Source organism: Electrophorus electricus, chromosome 21, assembly GCF_013358815.1.
Source record: "Electrophorus electricus isolate fEleEle1 chromosome 21, fEleEle1.pri, whole genome shotgun sequence".
NCBI lineage: Eukaryota > Metazoa > Chordata > Actinopteri > Gymnotiformes > Gymnotidae > Electrophorus > Electrophorus electricus.
Genome location: NC_049555.1, coordinates 10,184,190 through 10,204,155, shown reverse-complemented (window position 1 = coordinate 10,204,155; position 19,966 = coordinate 10,184,190). Strand labels below are relative to the sequence as shown.

Here is a 19,966-nt window from a genome sequence, read left to right as displayed (position 1 = left end):
GCTGAATGTGAAATGCCTGCCATCTAAGACAGGGCAAATTATATGGTGCATGAGCCAATGGCTTTGACACCTGTATAGAGCACCAGACGTCAAACAGGGAGTACGATGGGACACAGCCTCTGTCTCCAAACTTGAGAAAAGGGTGAGGCGTTTACCTCACTTTATAGGCATGCCACCTGCAAGTTCAGACCTGTGGTACGATAACAACGTCACAGCTAATGGGGCTCCGATAGAGGAGGAATGACCATGTGGGTAAAGGCCCGCATGGAGCGCAGGGAGTGACTGCGCAGAGAGCGGCATTTTAATCAGAAACCCAAACAGTCATTTTGATAGGGAAGACTTTCCTTTGCTTTTAGTGATAATGGTCTAGATGGCAGATTTAAAAAGAATAGCCACAAAATGGTTATTCCAGCTGTGACTCTTGGGCACTTGTCAGTTCAAGTTCAAGATTCCTAAAACAGACACACACATTAAAGGATTTAAAATATATTGCATCCAAGACATCTGCATGTCTATTTGCTGAGCTTTAACAATACCACTGGAATATGCCATGTGGTATTCATCATAGGAACGTGGAGTTCATCTACAGTGCAGTCTGTAAATAACAGGGAGGTGGATTTTGGCACTGTATTCCAGTACAGTGAGCTTCAAACTAAAAAACTATCATTATGTTAAAATGCAGAGTGTCAGCTTTAACACAAGGGTGTTATCGATGTAGGTGGGACCAAATATGAATCGCAGGCATTTTTACATACATTCCCCCCACCACAGGGGGACCATAAGAAACTGGATACACAAACAATTAAAATGACCAAGTTTAGTTCTTGACTGCAAATTCTTGAAGTCTACCTAAAACATATGACCTGCAGACCTAACCAGACACTGGGGGTGCTCCGACTGGGTGCCCTGGTGTCTGGCATGTTTAAAAAAGCAGGAATTTAAAAGGCCAAAAAGGTCAGAAAAGAAGAAGTGAAAGTGAGTAAAGAACACTGTACTCCTGAGGTCCTGACAACCTCTACTGCCTTTGTGGAAGGTTCCTGGTCATTGGCTTACTACTGGCCCCTAGTTACTGAGGCACTCAGGTGGACCTGAGCATGTTAGATGCTGCTTGGTGGTTCACAGGTAATACGGCTCTCCAAGAAATGACTGAGCATCCAATAGTCCTTAAAATATGAGGACTATGTATAAAAACGGTTGAAATTTAAACAATACAGACTTTGGGTTGCCTCGAATTAAAGCACTCTGCCACTTGACTTATATTTAAGGCATCGCTGGCTTGTTATTTCCAAAGTGCACTGTATATGTAAAACGACCACCGGTCCAGGACATCAATAGACCAACCATCCTTACATAAGCATGGCCTTGTGAAAGGTTATCTGTGGCATCTGGGGTCAAATCTAAAGAGAGTGATTGAGAACAGAGGCGCATTCACAAAGGGAAGGGATTGGACATTCCACAGTGCACAGGATGACCACGAGCATACCACATCCCCTCCACTGCACCGTGTGGGTCTCAGACCTCAGACTGCATTCCCACAAGGCCACAGTACTGCACTCCAGTCCCAGCAGGTTGCACTGCACTTGAACGAGTCGCTCAGCTAACCATCGAGCCCTGAATCGGGTGCTTCAGAGCGGAAAGTGTGTCAAAGCCTGCGAGGAGCTGGCCCCTAGAGGCCACAGGGCTCGGGTGCAGGCCTACCCTGCCGATCTCAGACGTCCAGGACACCACGATGGTGTTGGGGACGGTGGTGGACAGCCGGACCAGTGAGGTAATGTTGATGGGTCTGCTGGGGCGCTTTGGTTCGACTCCATTTTTGGTGGGAGGAAGGTAGCCCTGAGGGAACACGAATACAAAGATCACACAAGCTTACATAAACCTCACACAAGTTTACTATAAAACTCAACTTCAGGCTTCCTTTTTTGGCTTTTTGGCACTTCAGACTCTCTGAATTATTGACTGATGGATGAATGGAGGGATGTTTTTCCCTCTTTCTCACCGGAAGATTACATGGTTTCCCATTGACTTTTACACAGAGGTTAGGAGGAAAGTGGTCTTCCTGTGGACAGCTGGTTTCTGATAAGCAAAACCTAGAGACAGACAGCATTCGGACAAACAAAATAAGATATCCTTACATATTACTTGACCATTAACAGATACAAAGCTGTTTTAAGTCAGTTTACATCAAAATGATCCACCACATAACCACGCATACTGCTTACCGTAACTGTACTTGTACCGTGAAATCACATTTGGTCCCAGAGATGTCCCTTAAGGCAAAATCAAATGTCATTTAAAAAACTGCAATGGTCTTTCTAGCAAAAAAATCACAGTTAGGCTGCATCCTTTTGCAACAATAAAAAAAAAACACAACTGAAAAAAAAAAGATTTTTAAACTAGCTACAGACTTCCCAAGACTTTGCCCATTATTTGGGAGGGTTTTCTGGATTTAGCAGATTAAAGTGTCTGTCTGGTTTCAGAGATAGAAATCAGGAAAGAAGAAACATTTTGTGCCTTGGCAGTATGACACTTCACACACAACATACTGGTGTAGTGGTAACAGACAAAGCATGCAAGTGTTCTCCTAGAAGCCTAACTGAGGAGTCTGGCCTGCATCCACCTTAAAGTGTGAAGTACTTATAAACACACTATGTCATCAGGAAAAAAAAAAATGAATCGGAAAAGGGGTGAGGGCATGACTTTAAACATGGACAGTAGAAATAACGGCACCGCACAGGCCGACCCGCAGATGAGGCATATGTTCAGACGAAAGGCGGTAAGGGAGCGGCGAACCCTCCAGTTCTGCTTTAGTCTGTGATGACTCTCATCATTCCCAGAGTGCGGCCAGGGGAACTTACATGGAGCTGCTGATCTGCTGGACTTGCTGTGGCGTTAGTGCAAACGCGAAACACGTTTCCTGAAAGCGCTGGCTGTTGTCTGAAGCTGGAAATTCAAAGGTGGGGTGGGGGGGTCCAGAGGGTGGGGAGGAGATACAAAAATGTCAGCATCTGCCACCAATCAGGATCAAGTCACATATTACTTCCTTTTTTTGTTGCTTGTTTTCTTTTGTTCACACAGGTGACAATGACAACTAATAAAAGGAGAGGAAACGTAAACCCCGACATGCAGCCAAAAATCCCCGTAGTGACACCTGACAAAAAAAATGTGGTGCTCCACCAAGGCTGCTAACCACCAGCCTCAACTTACAGCGCTAAACTGGGACCCAGTTCCTTCTCTGCTTATGGTGACTCTCATCGCATAAGTGGAGATCCTCTACTCTGAGATGGTCTCCATTTTCTAACCAAAAATATGCTTTGGTTTAAAAGGAAGAAAGAAAAGAAAGAAATATAGCCTTTTAAAGAAATTCAAGCATGTTTCTGTGAAAAAGCTCCTCCGAGCACACGTCTGTGAAAGGCTGTGCTTGGAGGAGATGAGGCAAACAGAATGGCTAGGACAAATGTCACACTTGGCTCAGATTTGTTATTATGGTACTAAATGCAAATGAAACTGTGCTTATTCAAACCACAGCGCCAGGACGTATTCACAAAGCGCTGGGTTCGCTGGAGTTCGACCTCTCGTGTGGAGCAGAGCACACTGTGAGGAGGACTAGCTTCAGTCTCTGCAAGTATGAATCAAAAATACAAATATTAAAGGCCTGTGTGTTTCTGAAAGCATGTATGTGCACACCACCCATATTACAGCTCATTGGTTTTGTAGCTGTAGTTCTGATTCAGAACTGGATGTTAAATATTTATAATTCACATAAAGAGTAGCCAAACTAGGCCCCGCGATGGAATACTGTCAAACAAAAGGCTTCAGTGAAGGGTAGATCACTGCTGCAGATTCATATGCAAGCAATGGAGTGAAGATTCTAGAAAGGCAGAAAGGCAGGTCCTTCCAGCCGTGCATTTACTGTGTTCCTGAGCTGGTCACTTACATCAGGCGAGCAAGAGAACAAAACACCTGAAACTGAGAGAAACAGAGAGAGACGGAGCCCACAAGAGAACAAGAACCTAAGAAAGATGAAAAGTATGTGAGGGAGGAAGAGGGAGCTGGATAAAGAAACAGCCAGAGAAACCGAGTGTAAATGAGTAAATGAGGGCTCTTGAAGAGAAACTAACTGGTCGTGTTGACAGGGCTTCCATTTCTTGACTGGGTAGGGCTTTCCTGAAAACCTGTTCCCCTGATCCCATTTTACCCCTCGCCACTAACCAAGCACACGTGAACACTCATCCACTATCGCATCCATACACTCACTCCCCTCCCTTCATCCACACGCAGGCACACGTGTGTTATAGGGTATGTCCAGTCTACCGTAGGTAGAAAGGTGGAGCTAAGCCTCTTTAACAGTGAGTCGTCTTATGCCCAGTAATCTTCTGGAGGTACCCTAAAATAACCTGGACTGCTGCAACTCAATCTCTCTGCTTCATCTCTCTCTCTCTCTCTCTCTCTCTCTCTCTCTCTCTCTCACACACACACACACACACACACACACACACAAACACAAACACACAGAGCTACTTTACCTGCCTGAGCACACTGCGGTGCAGTCAGAAAGCCAAATAATGAAGACCCTGTCTCTCCCTCCCTTATGCTTTCCAGAACACAAACACACACCAAATGTAATTTTGACAACAGTGAAGGGCACAGCAAGAGCTTATCTCTCTATAAAAGAGTGTGTGTGTGTGTGTGTGTGTGTGTGTGTGTGTGTAAGAGAGAGAGACATGAAGCAGTGGGGGCTGGGGTGAGAGACCGAAAGGGAAAGGGGAGGAGGGGAAGTGAGAGAAAGGGGGAGGAGAGGAGGGGGAAAGAGTGAGCGAGGGAGAGAGAGAGACAGCACGCCTTACAGGTGCTGTTATAGAGACAATCATTCAATGTTCACATATACATACACCAAGGCTCACTAATGAAAGGCCAAAACAGGTTATGTGCACATACGAATGTGCACACGCACACAAACACAGTCACACGGTGTGTTCACTCTTTCATTTGCCCCTCTCCTTCACACCTTCTGTGCAACCCCTCTACCCCCACCATACAATTAATAACCCTGCAGGACAGACTTGACAACATATAATTAGAATGATCTGTATTCTCTCAATCACACGCACAGAGAGAGAGAGAGAGAGAGAGAGAGAGAGAGAGAGGGGGGGGGTAAGAACAAATGAAGGCAAGATAGTGAATGAGGAAGTGAGCAAAAGAGGAAGAAGGGGAAAAGAGTGTAAAGAGAAAGAGAGAGCAAGTGAAAGTGTGCGAGCTAGAGTGAATAAAAAAAGGAGAGAGAGAGGGTGAGAGGGAGGAGGAGAGTGAATAAGAGTGAGAGAGCAAGTGAGAAAGAGAGAGAGAAGAGAGTACAAAAGGAGGAAAGAGAACAAGAGAAATAGTAAGAGAAGGAGAGCGAGAGAGAGAGAGGGAGAGAGAGAGAGAGAGAGAGAGAGAGAGAGAGAGAGAGAGAGAGAGAGTGGGAGAGTGAGAGTGTGCAAGCTCCCTCCCTGCTTGAGCCAGTGCTATAAATAGCAGTGCAGTCTCTGCCATCAGATGTGTTCTTACAATTGGATGCAGAGTGGGAGTGGAGGCCCTTGTGAGCGTCCCACAGAGTCTCAGGAAGGTACAAAACTGCTTCTTTATCTCAGCTCACCTCCGCGTGCACAATCAGGAGTCAAAAACAATAAGAACAAAACTAATGCAACCATCAGCGTGAGTCTGTAGTCGCTAATAGATATGAACCTGTGTCTTTATTTAAGCTCACATCTACCAACCAAATAAAGGCATTACAAAAATACAGCAATGTGTGTCTGTGCATTCGCACGTGTGCGTGCGTGCTCAAGCAGAAAAGATGCAGAGACTACAGCTGCTTATTTAAACATCAAATACTATAGAATGAAAATCATGATAGAACATCATAAAGCCTTAGCAATTAAATCATTTAATTCTTAAGAATCTTGGATTTTGATTTAAAAACAAAAATATTTTAAATTGCTCTCCCCTAGTGCATACTTTAGTTGGTAAAACACACAGAATATAGTAGTTTACATTTCAAGCAGGCTAGTTCCCACCAGTTCTGACCATGTATGGATGCACACAATGTGTTTTTGTCCAGGGAGGAGCAGACTTGCACATTCAGAGCTCAACAGGCCAAATAAACAGTTTGTGAGCTGTTACGATTATACTGTCACCTCCCTTTGTGTGTGTGTGTGTGTGTATATGTGTGTGTATAGGTACGTACACATGTGCTAGAGCATGGCATTGTGTTAAGAGCATGGCAAGCTGTAGCTTGTCATGCTAAAGTTAATCACTATTTTTATGTTATGAGAGATTAAGTGTGGTTTGGATGATAAGATGGTTTAGAAGGGCCTCTGTCTGTCTGTATGTGTTTGTGTGTGTGTGTGTGTACGTACTGGGAGAGCTAAGTAATACTGCAGCTGGTGCAGTCTGAGCTGGGCTGGTTAAGTAGTAGCTATGAGCATGGGGAATCTCTCGTCTCCCAGTGAGCTGGGTGTGCTTCATCACTGGAGCACATTCACACTACTTTAAGAAAATCATGCAGAGTGGCCAGGTGTCTTGTGTGTGCGCGTGTCTGAACGTTTCTGTTACGATGGATATCACATGCTGTTTCAGATGCAATGCATATTCTCATGTTTCATGTAGACACACAAACACAAATATACGCACACCCAGACGCAACAAGCACACGCGCGCGCGCACACACACACACACAACATGAGGTCATTTATTTGAATGAAAACACTGTTCAGGATATTGTGCAATCCTTGAATAGCAATAAAAATTCCTTCCACTCTTTGTGCCCCCTGTGTGTCTGTGCGTGCGTGTGTGTGTGTGTGTGTGTATCTGTGTGTGTGTGTGTGTGTGTGTGCGTGCCTACGCGCACGTGTGTCTAACTCTCTTACATCTCAGCAGCCTGCTTTTCATGCCCTATTGCTGATACACTTCAGACTCCTTAATTCCACCCTGTAAAGCTGACTTCCACTTGCTGAATTCAACCTGTGAGAGTTCATGCCTATATACATATATACACTCTCCAGTCACTGGCCATTAGAAACAGCTACGTTCTACCTAATATTGTGCAGGCACACTATATAAGTGTATAATTACAGACTGAAGATCACATGTTGGCAAACACACATGCACACACACAGACATACACACACACTTCATCAGCCTCGTTCATGGCTGGTCAGTGTCTGGCCACAGGTCTGCTGCTGACTGGATATTATTGGGGTGGTTCAACTGCAGGGCTTGTGTTACACGCAAACTCATCACATCCCCAGGGGGACGTATGGGCTCCTGCCTCAGCCTCAGCCTTGTCCCTGACAACCGTAACCTGGCAGTTCCTAACAACCTGCAGACAGGACAGCCTCAAAAGCTCAACTGCTCCCCAAGAAGCCTCAGGGTTGCATTTGAGGGTGGGATCCAGTGCCAACACATTTAAGCCAACCTAAGATCCATATCCACCAACTTTATCCAACCTAAGATCCATATCAGCATGTTCAAATGAAATTGGTGATTATGGCCAGAATTTTCAGATCAGTATCTCTCTAACCTCCACTTGAACAAGAAGTTCAACACTGGAAGTGTTTAATTCCTCACCGAAGTGGCCGACCCTCCCTGGGTAAATGACATTGATTGAGCTAATGAATAATATATGTGTGGTGTGTTAATGGCTCTGACCAGAGCAGAATAAAGAGGATAATGATTAGAGAAAATTAAACATGCAGCATTGAGGTAACTTACATGAGTAAAAGATAGGGAGAGGGAGAGAGAAAGAGTGGGAGGGAGGGATGGAGAAAGGGGAGAGAGGGAGAGAAGGATGGATTATGAAAAGATGGGAGTGAGTGAAGGAGGGCAAGAAATAGAGGGAGAAAAAGTGGGAGACAGGGAGGGAGAGCAGGAGAAAGAGAGGAAGAGAAAGAGGGAGGGAGGGAGAAAGAGAGAGAGGTTACTGAGCACACAGCATCTGGGGTGTGAGTTAAAGGAAGGTTGTTCTTCCTGTACAACATTCCAGACTGCTGGAAGAAAGCAAAGCTAAGCCCACCAACAGCAGTGTCACCTGTATCACAAGTAAAACCTCTAGGCTAAGAAACTGCTGGCAAGGTTCACCCTGGAAAGAGTGGAGTGCCTCATGGACTCACATAGGAGCTATGTAATGTGTGCCTGTATGTAATGTGTGCCTGTATGTAATGTGTATGTAATGTGTGCCTGTATGTAATGTGTGCCTGTATGTAATGTGTGCCTGTATGTAATGTGTATGTAATGTGTGCCTGTATGTAATGTGTATGTAATGTGTGCCTGTATGTAATGTGTCTGTAATGTGTGCCTGTATGTAATGTGTCTGTAATGTGTGCCTGTATGTAATGTGTGTATGTAATGTGTGCCTGTATGTAATGTGTGCCTGTATGTAATGTGTATGTAATGTGTATGTAATGTGTGCCTGTATGTAATGTGTATGTAATGTGTGCCTGTATGTAATGCGTGTAATGTGTGCCTGTATGTAATGTGTCTGTAAAGTGTGCCTGTATGTAATCTGTGCCTGTATGTAATGTGTATGTAATGTGTGCCTGTATGTAATATGTCTGTAATGTGTGCCTGTATGTAATGTGTCTGTAATGTGTGCCTGTATGTAATGTGTCTGTAATGTGTGCCTGTATGTAATGTGTGTATGTAATGTGTGCCTGTATGTAATGTCTGCCTGTATGTAATGTGTGTAATGTGTGTCTGCATGTAATGTGTATATAATGTGTTTCTGCAATGTGTATGTAATGTGTGTGTATAATGAGCGTCTGTGACATATAAGTAATGTGTGTCTTTAATGTGTATATAAGGTGCATCTGTAATGTACATGTAATGTGCCTCTGTAATGTGTACCTTTAATGTGTATATAATGTGTGTCTGTAGTGTGTTTATAATGTGTGTCTGGTGATATCAGCAGGTTGCTCATTAAAATGACTGGTGTTAAAGCTATCATAACAACAATCTGAAAATAACCTCTTTACCAAAACGGATGGGAGAATGCAAGAGAGCTTAGTTTTGACCAGTCAGTGTAATTGCACTAATATTTACCAAAATGTGCTAAAGTTTTAGACAAAGGAAGAGTACAAACACACATGCGCACCCACATACACACCTCCACAAAGAGATCGAAAAAGCCATAGCTAACCGTCCACCAAAGCTTGGCGGCCTCCTCTAGTGTGCGCGTGCAGGCGCTGAGAGCTGTATAATTATTGAAGAGTGGAAACCATGCTTTCTGAGGGTTCCAGAATGAGCTGTGGGTGTGGCACTATTTTGGAGGGTAGCGTGTTGTGCGCAGTTATTGTTACTGGGCAGAATGTGAAGGGAGCTCAGGTGTGTGAACCTCTGGTTTCATCACTCTCCATGCAAATGAGACAGAGGGCAATGGAGCAGGAAGAGAGAGAAATAGAGAGACAGACAGACAGACAGAGATAGACAGACAGAGAGAGAACAGAGAGAGAGAGAGAGAAGAGAGAGTAAGGAGTAGGAGAGAGAGTCAAACAGACAAAAGAAAGGAAGAACAAAAACAAAGACAAAGAAAAAAGAACGGTATCTCAGAAAAATTAAAAAAAGGAAGGTGCTTATAAGTAAAACAGACAGTGTGTGGGAGGGTGGGAGAGAGAGAAAGAGAGAGAGAGAGAGAGAGAGAGAGAGAGAGAGGGAGAGAAAGAGGGAGAGAGAGCGAGAGGCTGAAATGTGGAGGGTGTCAGGTCTGTTTGCAGGATTCCCTTAAGGCCAATAGAGAGCTATGGCAGACCTCCTAACTGCATTAAAATGCTAATGTGGGGAAATATGGCCGCCACTAGCAGCCCACCAGCCTGCCGCTTCCTCTCACCCACATGGAATTTTGCTGTGGTACATTCACTGCCGTTCATCATAGAAAGTGCTATTACCGATTTACTGCCCAGGCATAGTATGAACATGGGACACAGAATATACACACACAGTCCACATGGAGTAAAGCATGCATGCATACACACATATACAGAGTTTTTCTCACACACACACACACACACACACACACAGGTTGCATGCAAACATACATAAGCACTAATCATTAAAGCATTCACACAGTCCCACATACCCAAAAATGCACACGCACCCACACACACACGCACCCACACACACACACACACACACACTCACTCACCGAGACTGGTGGGCTTGATGAGCTCGTCCAGCACGTCGTAGAAGGGCAACCTCTGCAGTTTGACATCGGGGTGCACAGGGTGCAGCCCGGCAGGCAGGTGTGCAAGACCCAGCTCATGCTTGGGGCCCAGCAGCGAGACGGGCAGCAGGGGTGATGGCGGCGCGCCGTGCCCGTCATATGGCAGCTGGGTGAGGCCGGCCGGCAGGGAGGCAGCCCCTGGGTGCACGCCGGGCAGCCCCGCCAGCTCGGCGGGCGACACCAGCTTGGTGGGGAAGCGTCGGCGGTACAGCTCCTTGATCTTCATGTGCACGGCAGGGCTGCAGCCGGCCTTCAGCAGGTGCAGCGCTTTGGTCAAAAGCTCGTGCTTGCGCCCGTGCTTGTTCCGCCCGGCGTAGCCCAGGAGCACCTGCAGCTCGGATACCCGCAGGCTCATCACCATTTGCTGTCAGAGAGAGAGAGGGAGGAAGAGATAGAGTGGGAGGGAGAGAGAGGGGGAGTGAGAGACAGAGAGGGAGAGAGAGACAGTAGTTCAAGATTTTAGCTGATGTCTGATGATGCAAGAAATAAAAAGATGGAGTAAACTGAAGACAAAGTCCATGTAGAGAGAGAGAGAGAGAGAGAGAGAGAGAGAGAGAGAGAGACTCAGCTGTCACACTCTGCCCGACACACTCAGCCAGCACAGGCCAGACTGTTTACTAGCCAAACCCAGACCGCAACTTCCCCCAACACACACACACACAAACACAAACACACACACATGCATGCAGGCACATGAGCGCATGTACACACAGCTTAGAATGCACAACACACAGGAGATTCAACTGCATAAACACAGACACGCTGAAATACAAACACACACAAAACCAAACACAAACACAAGACATCCACAAAATAGACCCTAAATTTCTAATAAAAATAAAAACACAAACACACCAAGTGTACACGTATACACACACACACACAGACAGTCCCCAAGACAATTTCTGTTAGCTGCAATAGTGAGGAGCTGGATGTCTTGTGTATGAAATACAATACACATACACATCTATGGAAAAAAAGAAAGATAAAAGATACACTTCTTTTAGTGTGTGTGTGCGCGCAAGTGTGTATCACTTAGGCTTGAAAGCGGGATACCAAAAACAAACAAAGGAAGTGATGAACAAACCCTTCTTCACTCTTCCTTAAACACATATACGCACACATACAAAGAAATGCACTTAACTGAACACTTTATTGCTAAACTCTCTGCGGGAGCAAGACCAACAACACACACACACACACACACACACACAGACGCATGCACACACACACAGACACACACACACACACACACACATACGTGCGCGCGTGTGAATATCAGCCCTGTGTGTGGTCCCTAAACAGGTTTGAGGTAGGTTTGGAGCAATCACTTGTGTTTATAGTCTGTCCGAGTTCATTCCTGTGTTCACAGGTATTCTTTACATCCTGGTGCCAACCAGCGTAAAACGCAATCTACTGAAAGGCATCTGCAACCACGGCAACCTTACAGAAATGATTTACTTTATTGTGTGTTCGACACATTTATACTGAGTCACATAAATATGCCATAAATGTTGAAAGAGGAGAGGGACACAGGAAAGAAAAGTAGATAGAGAGAGAAGGGGTGCCACAGGAGAGAGCCCATGAAAACTGAAGTGAAGGGAGAGAGAGAGAGAGAGAGAGAGAGAGAGAGAGAGAGAGAGTGCAAGATTGAGCAGGAGAAAGAAAGTGAGAGAGAGAGAGAGACTGAGAAAGACAGAGGGGGATGAGAGAGAGGAAGGGAGTGCAAACAAGCTGCAGAGAGCACGACAGAGAACCAGAGACAGACAGACAGACAGTGAGAGAGAGAGAGAGAGAGAGAGAGAGAGGGACACAGAGAGAGAGAGAGAGAGAGAGAGAGAGAGAGTGACACAGAGAGAGAGAGAGAGAGAGAGAGAGAGAGAGAGAGAGAGCGCGCAAGAACGCGAGGTGGGGGAAGGGCTGAGATATGAGCTGCTCAGCTTCCAAAACGCATGAAAATGAACACACACACACACACACAGTAAACACACACACACACACACACACACAGATCCAGTGCAAACACCAACACACCCGCACATGCACACACACATGCACACACATAAACACACACATAAACAGGCAGGCAGGCAGCTCTAGTGAAAACACAGTAGGCATGAGACAGTGTCTGTTTGAGAGCAGAGATTGTCAATCAAGCTGTCTACTCTGGCAGTCTCGGCTCACCCTGCCTCCCTCACCTCTCTGCTGCTCTCTCTCACACGCACACACACCCACACCAAATAAAGGAGTGAGGTTGAAGCAATGCAGTAAAACAGAAAGACCATATGAAAATAAATCTGAAAAGATGTGTAACGTGATGGGGTGATATAAACAAAGAGAATGAGACAAATGGATAGTGAGGGAGAGAGTAGGGGAAGAGGGAGGAGAAAGAGAGAGAGAGAGAGAGAGAGAGAGAGAGAGAGAGAGCTGCATGCTCTTGTTCATAAGGGTGCACAGTCCATTTGTCAAACACATCACATGTAATATTGTGGCAGGCGGTCAGAAGAGTGTCCCTCTGTCCCCCTCCCTCGCTCCCTCCACACACACACACACACACACACACACACACACACACACACACACACACACACACACACACACACTTATTAGGACTTCTGCTGGACAAAACTGCTTCCTTCCTCCAAGGCCAACAATGTTTCAGAATACCAGACAAACGAAAAAAGAAAAAAAAAAACTCTCAACGAACCATTTCTGTGCCTAATGAAAGGAACACTGGCAATAGATGAGGCGATGAGTAGGGTATTTAACTGGGCCTGGAGTTGGTCTTAACACAGGGCTTAGGACAGGACGCTGCGGAGTAGCTCTGAGGAAGCGGGGGGACATTCCGGATGAGCCCTGCTGCGAAAATGAAAAATCACGACATCTTTGGATACTTTCATGACACGTGACTCCAGCATTTCCCAGCATGCAGCAAAGACTGTGCAGCTCCTCTTCTGATTCGGGCGTAAGTGGTTGGACAGGCACAGCTCAGGTGTCTCACTTGCAAAGGGCAACACCAAAAAACAAACCGGTGTATTTCAGCTGCACTACACAAGTGCCTGACAAGAGCCAGACGTGTGCTGTTATCTACTAAGTGACAACTGCATTACTAGTCTAGTGAAGGACAGACAGTGTCCTGTAGCATCATGGGACAGAATGGTGACGTTTAGGCCCTCCCCGTTTAAAGCAAGTCTCAGAGGCTCCGTCTCAATCAGAGTCCCAGTGGGTAGAAGGCTGGTTCACACACTGCAGCTCAAAATAGCATTTCACTCTCTTCATGCTACGGGGGCCATTTATTAACATTGGCTACAAAGAAATTTACATTAATTAGAACTACAGTAACATCGCCTATGCAAGAGTGCTGCCGTCACAAGAATTAAATAAGGAGGGGAAAAAAGAAGGAGCAAGCCGCAGGTCTGGTGTGCTTTTCATTTGTTCAGAATATCTTTTTTAGCAGTAATTAGCAAGACTGACAGGATACCCACAATTGGACGGACGGACACACACACACACACACACACACACACACACACACACACACACACACACACACACACCTTTCCTGCAATCAAACTCATTTTCTCCTTCAGCACATGCCCAGGTACACAAGCTGCATCCCTTACCCACATAAAGCCCATGCAGGCTGGACCAACAGCCTAAATCCTTCACCAGAGCCCAATATTAACAGCCTTTATCCATCTCTACAGCCTCCTAAAGGCGCTACAGTGGGGCAGTCCAATGGTGCAGCAGAAACCTCTTGAGTAATGATGGACCAAAACCCTGAGTCTTTTTCTTATGAAATGAATTCAGGTTTATAAGCTTACTTGCCCAACCAATGGAGAATGAGAGAGAGGAACACACAACACAAAGGCCACCGGGGGTGGGGGGGGTGGATGGATGGATGGATGGAAATAAGATTTGTTTCTTGTATATTTAGGTTTGGTTTGTATTCATTCTACCAGTCTGATAATCTGATAATCTAGGAGTAAGTATCCAATCAGCGTAGGTGTTATCATTAAACATGCTTTGACATTGGCAGACAAGTGTTTACATATCTTAGTAAAAGCTGGGCCAGTACAGAACAGGAACTAAAACAGAAAAAGAAGAAAGAGTTGTAGCGGTCCTGCAAAACGTGCCAAGTACATCTAGCTAGTGTCTGTAAGAAGATCAGTCCACTTGATGAGTTGCACAGCACAGAACCCACAGAAATCAATGAGAGCGATCGGACGTCTAGTGCTTTGGTTGCTAGCAATGCCAACACGATTAGCCAAGTGGCTACAGAAGGCAGTAGCTAACAACGACATCGACACCAGTGAGGGAGTCACTTTACACAGGTACCAAAACGTTACACTCTGCACTGCAACCACCACAAATGCTAGGAGGAGACAGACTGGCTAAAGGTAAGAACCACTGGTTATATGAAAGCCTTTTCTTTCTTTCTTTCTGTCTGTCTGTCTGCCTGTCTGTCTGTCTGTGTCTGTCTGTCTGTCTGTGTCTGTCTGTCTGTCTGTCTGTCTGAAGTTCTCAGACTTTTCTTTTGGTTTTGTTCGGCTCCTTCCGTAATGTCCCAGAACACTCAGAAGTTCCTTTGTAAGCAGCTTCATAGAACGGTACACAACGAGTACTGTCCCTGCATCCTGCCAGGCTCTTGTCAGCTGGGTCTGGATGGAGAGCGCTCGCTGGCTCGCCTGTCCTCCAGCCTCCTCTTCACTCTCCTCATTTTGTTTTGTTTTTTGTTTTTTTTTTAGTAATAAGATGGAGACTGCTTCATCTTTGCAGCGCGCTAACTGGACTGGTTAGTGCGTTTCATTGTCAGTGCGCTGTGCGATGATGAAAGTACCGAAAAACACCTCATGATTACCACGTACTCACACGGACGCGACCATGTGAAATTTCAACTTGTGCACTGTGAAAAAATGGTCACAGTCTAGAGCCCTGTGTAAAGAATGCCGTGATGACTTAATCAACCAACTACACAGGTGTGTTGAAATCAAATGTTGCTAAGAAACAAGAGCTTAATGATAGCAATGGGCCGTGTAGACCACACAAAAACACTTTCAGTTATGTAGAAAAACTGATGAACACACCAAGAACAGGATGGAGTGCGGATGTGTCAAAGCCTTTCATGAAGAGACTACAGTAGCGTGACATCAGAGGGCTCACCGCAAGATACAAACCACCACGAAGCTTCAAGAACAAAAGCCAGGTTACAATGTGCTAGAAAAGTACATTAAAAAAACTGTTATGCTTTGGGACAAAGATTTGGTGGACAGGTAAGAAGATTACCTTGTACAGGCATGATGAAATGAGGAAAACACATGTGTAAAATATAAGGAGAAAGGACATGTTGCTGATGCAAAGCCAAGCCAGTGCAGTCAGCGCAGCATGGAGGTGCAGGTTCGCGTGGCTGCCAGTGGACCAGGCTCCCATGCCCCCACTGATGATGTCACTTCCAGTGGCAGGAAAAGGATAAATTCTGAAGTACGAAGGTATCTTAGCTGCCCAGATCCGAAAAAATGCCTTAATCCTTGGAGGACGACTGCTCACCTCACAGCAGGACAATGGGCTGAAGCCTGCCAGCCTACCACATCAACTAACAGTCTTCTCCAGGCCAAATCAGCCGATTGCCAAGTCAAGCATTTCACTTACTGAAAACAGGACTCAGACAAGCAGGAAGTGAAAAGATCTGTGTTACAGGCTTGACAGAGTGTTACCAGGGGAGACACCCACCGATGGGGATGTCTAAAGCTCCCAAGGACTAAAGGATATTATTAAGGATGATTTCTACAATTACATATGGTACCCTGAAATGGGGATGAGCGGGAGACTATATGTTTCACCCAATATAGACATAAATAGATACAGACAAGAATTACCTAAAGTTATAGGCATGTACATTTACTGTATGTATATTTTATACATTTTCACACTGTAATCTCTTACATTTACTCTCTCATTTCAAAGTACAGAGCTAAAATAATAATAATAATAATAAAACATTAGGACTGTGCTGAACATTCAGCAGATCTCTGCTTATAGTATATGTGGTTGGGTTGGTGGTTCTGCATGAATGTTGTTCAAACCAATGCACCCACAGTGGAAACTGCTGGAAATGTTTGGTGTCAGCAACTGCCCTTCTCTGAAGTTCAGGTCTATTGCAGGTTACATTGTTTTCTGAAAACTAGACAGACAAAACACACACCACATACCTAATGTGTGTGCAGAAGGTCTGCTGCACAGTACATGGTCAAGCTGTGTGTGTGTCTGTCTGAGTGTGTGTGTGTGTGTGTGTGTGTGTGTGTGTGTAATCTGGATCATCTTTTCCAAAATCTAGTAATCTCATAGAAAAGAGGGGGTTGAAGCCAATAGAAGCAGCATGGGATTAATGGAGTCAACACAGACAGTACAGCACATACTCCAACGTCTCCTGCTGAGACTCGGAGAGCCCATTTTGTTACTCTTAAAATACAGCCAAACCAGTCAAAAGCAACTAGTCTGTTCCCTTTCTCTCCTCTTCAAGATGCTGGTAATAACTAAAGTGCACACACGCACACACGCTCACACACACACACACACACACACACACACACACACACACACTTCCCTCCCCCACTCAGACTAGTGTCTCACTTTACCCCCCCCCAGCAGAAAGCCGTGTGATTATTGTGTTAGCCCCTCCTTCAGCACTCACTCTGCTGCCTCTACCTCTCCCTCCCTCTCTGCATTTCACTCGTTCACTCTGCTGTGCTCTCACCCAGCTCACTCCTCCCTCACATGCACTTACCACCTCCCTCTCTTTTTGCTGTGCATTCTCTCGCTCACTCCCTTTTTCGCCCTGTCTCACTGCTTTCCTGCTCATGTGCGTTCTCTCTCTCTCTGTCTCTCTCTCTCTGCCCTTCCCCCACTGCCTCTCTCCTGCAGATCACTGGCTGTGGATCAGCACTCACATACCTCAGTGTATTGTGCATTTCCAACACAGTACCAATGACACACACACACACACACACACACACACACACACACACACACACACACACACACACACACACACAGACATATTAACAAGCAGACTCTAAAAGCGGAAGATGGCTCACTTGAAGCACATTTAAAAAATACCAGACCACTCACACAGCCACAACACAACTAACCCAGTCCTACCAGCACAGAAAATCCCAGTGACATTCAATACATTAGTGTTAGCAGAATACAACATGACTTAAAAATGAATAAAAATTAAATGTAAAATAAAACAAAAGTCATTTTTTGTGTTATAGTGGTATTATACTACTAACATTTAGTTCACTAGTACTATTACATGTGGATTCTGAGATTTTAGCATTCATGTCACATTTTGTAGCACTGTAAAAGATGGCTGGAGTAAAATGAAGAGTGTACCACAGAACCCACCACTGCATCCTCAATACAATCGCTACCCCTCCACCCACAAACATGAAACTTTAACTACCGCTGCCACTCGGCGACAACCATTCCACACACGCACAACTGGAATGGTGTTAGTCCCATTCTAAAGGTAAACACTGCAGCACGGAGCACAACTAGAATACGTAAGCTACCCCTATAGGAGTGGCTGGCTGAGAGGCACTCTACACCACATTAGACTCAAGGCTGTTCCTGTGCATCTCCAGAAGACTGTGGCACACAGTAGAGGAACTACCCACTCATCTCTCCACTCCGGCTGCTGGGAATGGTTGAGTCGTGCCAGACCACTGGAGTCACATAAAACACATTACCAGTGTAGTTTACGCTACATATGTACAACCAGAGAGAACTAAAGTAGCAAATTCACAAATGTGTGACTCAGATCGAGAGAATCTAAATGACTCTGATGACCATTTGCTATTTAAAACTACTTCCGCAGGTAATGTAGCAAAGGCTTACCTCAAGTACCTGAGGTATTTTCTTTAGCGATTCAGCTTTCTCATGCCTCCTTAGCTTAGTGGATGAACGTAGGTCAAATTCTGAGTCAGCGCAGGGGCCGTTCCCGTGCTTATACACATCACGCATTACATATGTGGTGCACCGCTGATGCCAGATGCCTGAATCAGCAGACTACAAGAGAATAGCAAACAAGATGCACGGTAATTCTATAAAAATAAAAGGAAAAACAGATAAGGGTAAATCTATTAATAAGTGTGAAAAGAAAGACAGAAATTATATTATTAGGCACTTCAGATAAAGTATGAAGTGGGGAACCTTGCTGACCCTAACTGAAGAGCTTTAAAATCACATACAGATAGTATAACCAAGACCGCCTCCTTTTGTTTCAAAAATACTGTCAGATATACTTTGATTATCACCCAAAGAGCTTTCAATCATTTCAGTCTTAGAATCCATCTAAAGCAGTTTGTGACACACTGACAGCCTGTGTGTAGTGAGTCCGGCACCTGAAGGTCCTGTATCATTTCCCATCACTGTGACGCAAACTGTAATCCCCCGAGATGCCGAAATCATACCTGGTCATAAGAGCACAGGAGCATTCTCTGCGTTGTCAAGGAGGAATGGACAATTAGTTCCTCTCTCCCTTTTTTGGATTGGTAATGTATACACATCCGGAAAATCAGTGTTTCCTCCAATCACAGTCAACCTTTCCATGATAGTGTGAGCGGTAGCTCTAAATCATGTAGAGATTGGCTATACATGTCTTAAGAAGGCATTTAACTTTTTTTTTCTTGAACCTAGTTAAACCCATGACAAACATTTTCAGTTACTTTAACTTAACCTTGATAAACTCTTAAAAGAACTTCCAAATAAAATGGAAACTTTTTTTAACTTATTGATTTGAGGTTGTTGGATTTATAGTGTTAAGATCATAGGATGGAATATAAGCACCATCAACACAGCCCATTACAGCATGACCATCCCACAGAACACCAGTGTTTCTCCACATCCTCCCTACTGTGGAAGCTGTCATGTTGTTTCAAGACAACACACTCCACCAATTTAAACCCTGTCTGAGAAACCATTTAATACAGCTCAGATATTAAAGACTCATTTTCTTCCACTCATGCACATATGTTTGTTCAGTGCTGAAGGCACAGTGGTTAATGGCAGGTTTATTCTGTCATCATAGCCCACTGTAATTTAACTTATCAAAGGCACAGGCCAGGAAAAAAAACATTAATCTCTTCAACAGACTACATAGTGGTTTCTGACAACACTAATAGATATTTTTATTTATGGAATTCAAACAGAACACTGGTGCACAGCTAAAAAGAGTAGCAGCAGCCATCTTCAGCACAAAGCACTATTTGTGATTTAGATTTTATGAAATTGTTTATAACAAATTATTATTTTTATTTCAGCAGTATTACAAACATTGACTTTTGGAGTAAGCGTTTGGGGTAATAATTTCAGCATGCAGTCCATACAGTGCTAACTGGTAGACTCCATACACGTGAGCCATGCTGGGATGGGACAGTAAAGACGTTTTCTATCATACCAGTGAGCAAAACTAAAAAAAGCTAAATGTGGACACCAAGCATGATCAACTACTTCTGGATTAAGGATAGAATGGTGCAAGTCTGATTTTTCACAAAACCACACACACAAGCAAAAGTAAAATATGTGTGTGCATCTCTGTGTATAGATATCTCAGACAGCGATATCTACAGCTACACGTGAAAATTACTACATGAGACGTGAGTATCTCTTATGGTTCTTTATCTAAAGCTAAATCTCCTGATCAGATCAAGT

At 44.7% G+C, this 19,966-nt stretch overlaps 1 protein-coding gene across 3 annotated transcripts in view; it reads right to left on the bottom strand.

The window, feature by feature from the left end:
• pias1a (protein inhibitor of activated STAT, 1a) overlaps positions 1–19,966 on the bottom strand; it is a 33,907-nt gene that overhangs the window by 8,632 nt on the left and 5,309 nt on the right. For 2 of the 3 annotated variants that reach the window (XM_035521098.1, XM_035521099.1), the window contains exons 2-6: positions 10,175–10,616; positions 2,856–2,940; positions 2,220–2,267; positions 1,997–2,087; positions 1,699–1,833 (exon numbers count right to left, since the gene is read on the bottom strand). In XM_035521098.1, the coding sequence (XP_035376991.1) occupies positions 1,699–1,833; positions 1,997–2,087; positions 2,220–2,267; positions 2,856–2,940; positions 10,175–10,613 (798 nt within the window). In that variant the 5' untranslated portion in view covers positions 10,614–10,616. The remainder of the gene's footprint in view (positions 1–1,698; positions 1,834–1,996; positions 2,088–2,219; positions 2,268–2,855; positions 2,941–10,174; positions 10,617–19,966) is intronic. The other variant, XM_035521100.1, reaches the window with a different exon arrangement.